The sequence below is a fragment of the Camelus dromedarius genome, chromosome 11, assembly GCF_036321535.1.
Source record: "Camelus dromedarius isolate mCamDro1 chromosome 11, mCamDro1.pat, whole genome shotgun sequence".
Classification (NCBI taxonomy): domain Eukaryota; kingdom Metazoa; phylum Chordata; class Mammalia; order Artiodactyla; family Camelidae; genus Camelus; species Camelus dromedarius.
Genome location: NC_087446.1, coordinates 28,844,711 through 28,854,059, shown reverse-complemented (window position 1 = coordinate 28,854,059; position 9,349 = coordinate 28,844,711). Strand labels below are relative to the sequence as shown.

Genomic DNA, 9,349 nt, shown 5'->3' with positions numbered 1-9,349 from the left:
GATCCGTGCCGCCGGCGCGGGTGTGGATAGCCTGAGCAGGGCGGCTTTTATCTGCACAGCATTAAACCTCCTCGCAGACGAGCCCGGGCAGCGCACTCTTGTAGGGGATGCGCTGGCGCCGCGCCTTGAGTTGCTGGAGCTGGAAGGAGGGGCTAGGACTGGGGGCGGGGCTTTCACACGCGCACCCTCGGATTCCTCGGTCCCCAGCTACTTCTCCCCCCTTCTCCCGCCGCCACTCGGGGGTTTATTTGTTTACAAGCGGATTACGTCAGCTCCTCCCTCTCTTCCCGGCCTCTGGACCCGCCCCCTGGCCCCTTTTTCCCGCCCCCGGCGGCTCCGAATCTGCTTGCGTCACAATGGTGCGATCTCCGGATTGGCTGGAGTCGGCCGTCACGCTCCAGCTACGCCACTTCCTTTCCGCGGCGCTATAAAAAGTGCTGCACGGCTCCTGCATCTCTTCGCCCGTCGGAGCTGGAAATGCAACTGTTGGGTTCTTCGGGGGCTGTAGAGCTGGAGGCGGAGGCGGCTGAGGAGGTCCGAGCGATGTGACCAGATCGCCATCGCTCGACTCTTCCTCTCTCCTGCCGCCTCCTGTCTCTAAAATAACTTTTTCACTATAAAGGAGAAAAAAAAAAGTAGGCGTCCGCCCCACACGCCCTCTTCCCTCAGCCCTCTGACCTGTGAGGGAGCCCGGGGTGGCCGCTCCGCCGTCGGGGCCGCGCCGCCGAGCCCCGGCCGCCCCGGGCTGCCCCCGCCCGCCGCCCCCATGCATCCCTTCTACACCCGGGCCGCCACCATGATAGGCGAGATCGCCGCCGCTGTGTCCTTCATCTCCAAGTTTCTCCGCACCAAGGGGCTCACGAGCGAGCGACAGCTGCAGACCTTCAGCCAGAGCCTTCAGGAGCTGCTGGCAGGTGAGCGGGCCTCGGAGGGAGGGCGAGGGGCGCCGGGGCGTCGCGGCTTGACCTCCCCGGGCCGGGCCGTCGGGACCACGGGAGCCTCGGTAGCGTCCGGGCCGGCCGCGCTCGGGTCCGGCCGCGGGACTGTGGCTGGCGCTTCGGGGAGACTCTAACGGCGGGTCCCGGGGAGGGTTTGGGGGCTGGGCCGAGGGCGCCCCCTCCCCCCATTGCTGGCAAACGGATGGGAGAAGAAAACAGACGCACAACAAAGAAGCTAAAGCCGGCAGAGGCGGGAGCGGCGGTCCTCGGACGGTCCGCATATTTGGGGGACAAAGGAGCCGCAGGGCTGGGGTTGGTTCGATGCCCCCTCCCCCTAACCCCGACCAACCGTTGCTGACTTGGTCGCCGGGCCCCAGGGTGGGAAACGGCGCTGCTGCCCCAGAGCCAGCCCGGGACGGACGTGCTGTCTCCCCGCGCCTCCTACTCCTGCCCATTAATCATCGGATTTGTCACTGGTACAATTACAGCCCTGCCCAGAGCGTTGTTTAGGGTTGCCTGTTTTTCTTTCCTTCGGGGTTAACAGTCCGGTTGCTATTCTCTTCTCCAAAGCCATAAACCCCATTGTGTGCGCGGCTGGGGTAGGGTGGAGAAAGTAAACACGTTCCCGCTGGCCGCCGGGGCCGTCCTACTGCCGGGCTGGCCGAGGCCGCGCGCCTGATTCCCATTTTGGCGGCTCAACCGGTTGGTTCCGGGAGATTGTTTTGTCCCGTACTACTTTGTCATTTCTAAACCCCTGCTCGCTCGTTTCCCGACTCGGCATACACGCACAGCCGTGAATGCAATGCTGGGCATTTAAAAAAGTTGATAGTTAGCTTTTTCAAAGGAGCCAGCCGAAGAAAGAAGCTGAAACTACGGCGGGAGCTGGCAGTCACGATCTCTAAGCATTGTGTCTCTGTTCTTTTCTTCTGTAGAACATTATAAACATCACTGGTTCCCAGAAAAGCCGTGCAAGGGATCAGGTTACCGTTGTATTCGCATCAACCATAAAATGGATCCTCTGATTGGACAGGCAGCACAGCGGATTGGACTGAGCAGTCAGGAGCTGTTCAGGCTTCTCCCAAGTGAACTCACACTCTGGGTTGACCCCTATGAAGTGTCCTACAGAATTGGAGAGGATGGCTCCATCTGTGTGCTGTACGAGGCCTCACCAGCAGGAGGTAGCACCCAGAACAGCACCAACGTGCAAATGGTAGACAGCAGAATCAGCTGTAAGGAGGAACTTCTCTTGGGCAGAACAAGCCCTTCCAAAAACTACAATATGATGACTGTATCAGGTTAAGATATAGTCTATGGATGGATCATCTTATAATGGATGGATAAATTTGATTTTTGCTTTGGGTGGGCTCCTCTTGGGGATGGATTATGGAATTTAAACCATGTCACAGCTGTGAAGATCTGGCACAAGATAGAGTGGTAAAAAAAATTTTTTAAGTGACAGTGCCATAGTTTGGACAGTACCTTTCAATGATTTAATAGCCTGTGAGTCCAAGTAAATGATCACTTTATTTGCTAGGGAGTGATGTCTTAGGGTGGTTTCAGTTTCTCCCAGACATGATACCTAAATTTTTACATCAATCCCTTTAATGCAGATCTGTATTTCAAAGAACCTTTCTCTGCAGAGGAAATTTGCACTATTACACTTAAATTGTTATCTTTCTTGGCAGCTCAATAGGAAAGCTTAATATTTTCAACATGGTAGTACTGGAAATTTTATGACAAGACTTTTACCTAGCACTTAAATATGTATAAATGTACATAAGACAAACTAGTAAGCATGACCTGGGGAAATGGTCAGACCTTGTATTGTGTTTTTGGCCTTGACAGTAGCAAGTGACCCGAATTTGCCATGGCAACAGGCTTTAAAAAAGACCCTTAAAAAGACACTGTCTCAACTGTGGTGTTAGCACCAGCCAGCTCTCTGTACAGTTGCTAGCTTGTAGTTTTCTAAGACTGAGTAAACTTCTTATTTTTAGAAAGTGGAGGTCTGGTTTGTAACTTTCCTTGTACTTAATTGGGTAAAAGTCTTTTCCACAAACCACCATCTATTTTGTGAACTTTGTTAGTCATCTTTTATTTGGTAAATTATGAACTGGTGTAAATTTGTACAGTTCATGTATATTGATTGTGGCAAAGTTGTACAGATTTCTATATTTTGGATGAAAAAAATTTTTTCTTCTCTCTATAATAAATTGTTTCTTATCTTGGCATTTTAATCAATCTCTTGTCATGATTATAGAGGTTCAGCTAAAAAATATTTCTCAGATGACTTAGGTTCTGTAAACTATGTGAATGTCAGTTGCACACCAGTCATGCTGAAAAACATTTGATAAGGAGTGAAGATCTTTGTATGTATATTTAGATGTCATAAAATTTCTAAAGTCAAAACATGGACACCTTCCCAAGCTAATCGCATGAAATGAGGATAAGAGACAAAGGTAACATCTACCAAAAAATGATGCCCAAAGGATTACATTTCATTGCTTCCCTGTTGAAGTGAAGATATAAATGTTCTATTCTGGCCCACCCTTGAAAAACAATTTTGCCCCATGGATTCCTTGTTCAATTAGAAAATCCTGGGCAGGTGACCCCTAGTCCTAAAGAACAGGCTAATCACTGCAGAGACATTGGTTGCCTTTTGCCTTTCGTCAGCTGCAAGATTTGCATAAAAATCACTTAAACTGGAATTCAACAAAAGGTATGTTTATGAATTTTTATTCTGAAGTTGAAATACTGAGTTTTTTATTTTTAGACTTCTATGTCGGATAAATACTAAAGCTAAATGAAAATACTAAAGCTAAATGAAAATACTAAGTCCACTACCTCGTATGATAGAGCTTTTTGATAATTGATTGGATGTAGAAGGATAGCATATTTTTTTTAGTGGAAATTGAAAGAAACTTTTTAATCTACACAAGTAAGTTAACATGTAGTGGCTTTTAGGGGGTATGGGATATTCATGTAAACATGTTCATACTGGAAATATGCAATCTAGTTTACTTGAAGTCAATTACTTGAAATGAGTAGTCCTGAATAAATTTGGGAATTTATTTTTCCCTGTAATATGAAATTCTGACTTTGTAGACTACACAGTGATACACAGCTAACTGAGCAGGTATTTAGAATACAAAGGTTGTGAACTTTATTGGCAAGCCATCCTTGAAAGTTTGAATTGTAACAACAACATATGGACTACCCTTGCCAATTATTAATGGTTTTACTTTTCAATCTGTCTTTGGAACCTCAGCCCCCCTCCAATTTTTCAAACAAATTTATAGTAAAACAACTGGTATTAATCGTTTTTGCGCAAGTCTCACTCCAGTACGGACTGCATTGACCATTTTCACCAACTGCATTGCATCTGGTAACTCCTTTGAAGCTGCATAAAGCTTTGCACACTAGATCACTGGGACCTAAGGCAAAGGGAGGGCTTCCAGAGAGTTTAGGAATATCTATATCTTAGTACCTAAAACTTTTTTTTGTCATCCTTTTCTTGGAGAATCATTCTTAAAGATTCCAACGTTGTTTTTTTGTACTTTAAAGAAATTTGGTGAGAAGTGAATTTAATAAAAATACTTTTAGAATTCAGGTGATGTCTCACATGTAAGGAGCTGTTAAGTTCCCCTTTCAAAGCCTTGCAAACATCCCTGAGACCTAAAATCCAGCTGTTTCCTGTGACTTTAACCTTAACATTCCCCAGACAATTGTCTTCAGTATAGTAGCTATTTGATACATCTTTTCATTGCTTCTGGGGATGTTTTGCCAAGCTATTTTGATAAAAGCATTTGAGTGTCTGCTTTATACACATGCAGGTGTGTGCCAGGCCTGCACACATAGTCATTTGTTCCAGTTGTGTACATTTTTTTTTTAAATAGGGATGGAATTTAAAGGGCTTTCACACTGCCTGAGTTAAAAGATGGTTTCTTAGAAACCCTTTTAAGAAAGAATGACTGCTTTCAATATCTTTAGTTGCCGCTGGCACCAGGGATTTGTAGTTACTGGGAATAAGTTTAGAAATATTACTTTCTGAGTTTTAACAGTTTAAACGTTACTTCCTTTTTTTTTTTTTAATATAAATACTAGCTTGCTCTGTAATGCTGAATGAAGCAAGGCTTCAGGTGGATTGTATGACAAAGAGTTATCCTAGTGCAGACAAGATAAATGTGGCTGTTCGCCCTGCAATCTGGAGTGGGAATCACATGTTCTTACCCTAAATTTGCAACATTTCTGTAATAATGGACTTGAAAGGCCACCAGAAAATTGCTTTCTGGTACTATTGCACAAATGATTTCCTTAAGTTACTAGAACTCAAATTGCAAGTCATTTTGTATAGGTATTACAGATAATAGAATTGGCCTTCAAGTTACAGGGAAGCAGTATTCCTGAATATTCTAAGTGTCTAATGACTAAAGGTTTTCAGACTCTCTTTAATCTTAGAACAAATACATCTGCTATTTGATGTTTCCTCTGGTGATTCTTAACATTTCTGATCCTCTCCTCTTTGCAGAAGAGAAATAAGATAACTGAAACAGTACTTTGTATATTGAAGTTTAAAGAGATTTAAACTTTGCATTCTTATTTCAGATGATGTGATAAGATGCTATTGATAAGCTATGTGAGGAGAATTTGTCCATAGTTTTATATACACACAAGAGACTTCAAAAAGTATATTTGGATTGTCTGAAATGATACATTTCTTGCTTATCTGAAGGTATATGGACTGCAAATAGTTCAGTCTTATCTCTCAGTCTCTGCAATCCAACTTCCATATATGGCTCCTGCCAAAATATAACAATTGTTTATTTTTCCTATTTGGAATATAACAGTATGAAAAAATATTTCCTATTTTGTACTGCTAACCAAACTGAGCTGCTTCATTGAATCCTTAAGTCATTTACATTAATACAGATGTGCCAGAGTAATTCATACAAATCATTTCTGGTTGTTTTTATAGATCCTTATATTTTCTTCTGAGAATAGCATAAAGTGAAGGAACATAGTTAATCAAGATGTTAAATTCTGTATTTTTAAGAAGTTCCAAACAAGTAAGCCTTAGCTTGTATTAATAATAAGGATTGACACTATTGCTCAGCAATTTGTGGAGTATTGATGGGTTTTTTTAACTGTCATTCTAACTTGTTTTACCAGTTTCTTTTGGTGGTGTTCAGTGTGTTAAACCAGAATAGAAAAATGGTAAGGCTTCCAGTCATAAGAATCTTAATTTTTTTTTTTTGTAATGCTTTGTCATCTCTTAGTTGAATTGTCTTACAAGGAATATTTTAGAGTTCAACTTCTGACTTTTATATGAGCCTTTTCATAATTTGTCATTTGAGTGTTGAAGATGCAGTGGTGTTTTGGGAATTCTGTATAAAGAGTGATAATACTGAGGGAAGAAGTAATTGAATCTAGGATTAGATGAAAAGAGAAAGGATGGGGAAAAGGAAAAGTGGGAAGCTTAGTTGAGATGGGGGAATTTAAAGGTTTGATAGTAAAAATGCTGTGGTCATAGGTGTTTATCAAGAGAGGTTTGTGCAACCTGGTCTTTGGCAAAGAGTTTGGGAAATACTACTGTGGGGATTCTGTAATTCATGAATCTGGGACAAAGTCTGCATTCAGTTTGTTTGTGAACATGCAGATCAAAGAGGTAGTACGGTTTATGGCCCATACTAAGTGGAAACTGGGCTTGTGGGAGGAGTGGATGTGAGGCGTAAATAAAGCATACTCCTATAGGTGATTTTTAAAGAAATTCAAATACAGTGCTTAGTGCCTTTATCTTGGTATTTTTTAAAGGGAAAAGATTTTTTAAACTGTTTATTAGAAACCATTTGATGATTGTAGCCTCTTTCCTGGTACCTGTAAGTTGTGAAGGCCATTTGTGACTGCGTTCCTGATGATGGGAGGATAACTGAGTGTAGGCCAGACACCTAACATCACAATAGGGACCACAAGGCAGGAAAAAACAGTGGCATTAACTGCATTTCTGTATTTGGAGAATATTTCTTCAAACACTAATTATTTCAAACTGTACATTGATAAGATAACTTTTACCCATGAGTATACCTGATTTTAACAATTCTCTAGATAGGTCATCTCTGAAGTTATATCATTCTTTTAAAATATTGTTGTGTGTGTGTTCATGTGTGTATGCAAAAGCATGTGGTACATTTTATAAACAAATGCATATATATTGGGGTATACTTAAAGTTTTATGAAGTGCATGATTAAAAATGTTCAGAGACTGTTTCTTTAAATTATCTCTAACGTAGATGACTTTTTCTTAAGAATCAGGTGTGATTATTATGTTCTTTAAGTGATGTCTTAAGAAGCTGTTGTAGCATTCCAGAGAGGGTTGTCTTGTCTAATTTTTGTTTATTTGCTTGAGTCCTTAATTGTAAAATTAAGACATCTTTCACAGCCAACAGAAACCCCAAAATAAGTGCTAATACCAATTCAAAGTTCATGTACTCTTATATATTAAATATTGCTATGTATGAAATTACATTTTATGTTCTTAGAAATTTTCCTTTTAAATGTTAGACTCACTCTGGTAACATTTCATTTATTTGCATAGTTATAAAAGAACTGACTTAACAGTTGTACATCAGTGATTAGATTAACTTTAGCATATGATTTAACCAGAAGTCCCCTGTATCTTTTCCCTCTTGTTCTGAGCAATTCCTAGATTTTTAGGAAGGAAAGATTACTAACCAATTGGACTTTACTTGAGAAGATTCTGTATATGGTCATAAGCTTAAAATGATGGTATTTGGCAATTGCACTGTAAGCAGGATTGAATGCATTTTTCAGTTTTGATTTATGACAATTTTTTCCCCTCAAGTCAATAGATTAAATGGAATTGTATTTCCTAGAAATTGCACTTGTTTGTGAGCCCTCAAGTTACCAATGCATATTCTTATTTGACCTCCTAACAACTTGAGTGAGTTTGGCAGGTAGGTGGGTCAGTATTTTTTAATCTTTGTTTTATGGGTAGAAAAGTGAGGTTTAGAGAGGTTAATCTGCACCAAAGCTACATAGCTAGTAAATAGTTAATTCATAAGTTTGAACTCATCTTTCTGACCCAAGAATCCAACCTGTTAACTGTTGGTCTATTGTGTATGACTGATTTACCTCACATTGTTGGAACATGTATATTTTAACTTCTCATTGCTAGTTGGCCATCTTTGGTCATTTTCAGCCTTGAAATCCTTTTAGTCTTTATGCCTGGGAAGCATAGAATGATCTTAAAGACTAGACTTTCTTTAGGAGGCAGCTGGGAGTTAGTATAAAGAATACTAGTCTTGGACAGAAGAATGAGTTGGAATCCAAGCCTGTATCAGCTCCAGCTTGTGACTTTGGACAAGTTGTTTAACCTCTCTGAGCCCATTTGCTTCATATGTAAAACTGATGATAAAAACAAGTCTCTTGTCAAAATCAAACATAGGAAAACACCTAGCAGTGAATGGTGATTCTTGGAAGTTGGATGGATACTCTGTATCATGGAAGCAAATGAAATACAGCAGATGGTGATTTTCTTGGTTTCTTGAAAATTTGATGATATCACTGTGATTTTGTTTGGAGTTTCAAACTTTAGCCAATCTTTAGTATGCTTTAGCCAATCACTGCAAGAAAGGTATTTGTGTTTTTGAAATAATAGAGGAAGGAAAATGAACTGTTCTCCTCTCCACTCCCTTTAAGGGTGAGAATACAGATAACCCAGGCCATGCATATTTATTTTACTTAACACTGTGGTTTTCAAAGCTATATTCTCCGTAAAGGAGGAAAAAAGAGGGGGTGGAGAGAATTCTTCAGATCTTTTGTCTATATTGAGGACACCTTTAAGTTGAGAGAAGGAGTGACATTACCAAATGTGTATAGCAAGGCAGCCCCATACAATGCACATTTGCAACCATTATCTTGTTTAATCCTCACAACTCTTTGCTATATAAAGTAAGTTGACTTTTCCCAGGGTTTGTAGGCCTTCAAGCCATTTGTATTTGGCCGTGTTTTTGCAAGAGAATTTCAAACACAGATTTTCAAACAGAACTCTGGTTCTCAATCTCTTCTTAATCTAGAGTGGTGTGAATACTTCCTTTATTGCAAAATAAAGCAACTTTTTTTATAAATTGTCAGTTAGAATTTGAGTTTCTTATGATGTAACCTGGTGTAACATTTGCTTGAATCACTAATAACGTAGCTGATTTCTTTTAGTCATAAATGAATCAGCGACTGTAGGTTCTTTTTGGTTTAAACTCAGGTCCCTTTTTCTATGTGAAGATGTCTTCATTGAATAGCTTGCTGCTAGGTTGTATAACATTGCATGCTTCGATGAAGTAGGTACGCAGTCTGCAGAGCTTCTTGCTGGTTTATTTTGCAAAACTATAGGAGACAAAAGT

The 9,349-nt window shown here is 40.9% G+C and overlaps 1 protein-coding gene across 1 annotated transcript; it reads left to right on the top strand.

Moving 5' to 3' along the window:
* Positions 1-447: 447 nt before the first annotated feature.
* BTG1 (BTG anti-proliferation factor 1) lies at positions 448-3,172 on the top strand. The gene is made up of 2 exons (XM_010983858.3): positions 448-914; positions 1,871-3,172. The coding sequence occupies exons 1-2, from the start codon at positions 767-769 to the stop codon at positions 2,236-2,238; spliced, it is 516 nt and encodes a 171-aa protein (XP_010982160.1). The 5' UTR covers positions 448-766; the 3' UTR covers positions 2,239-3,172.
* Positions 3,173-9,349: the final 6,177 nt, after the last annotated feature.

What these genes read in the sequence shown, in the direction of transcription:
- BTG1 (XM_010983858.3), top strand. Translation starts at nt 767, where the DNA reads ATGCATCCCTTCTACACCCGGGCCGCCACCATGATAGGCGAGATCGCC. An exon ending in CCTTCAGGAGCTGCTGGCAG is followed by an intron (nt 915 to 1,870) that starts GTGAGCGGGCCT and finishes TTTCTTCTGTAG; the next exon opens with AACATTATAAACATCACTGG.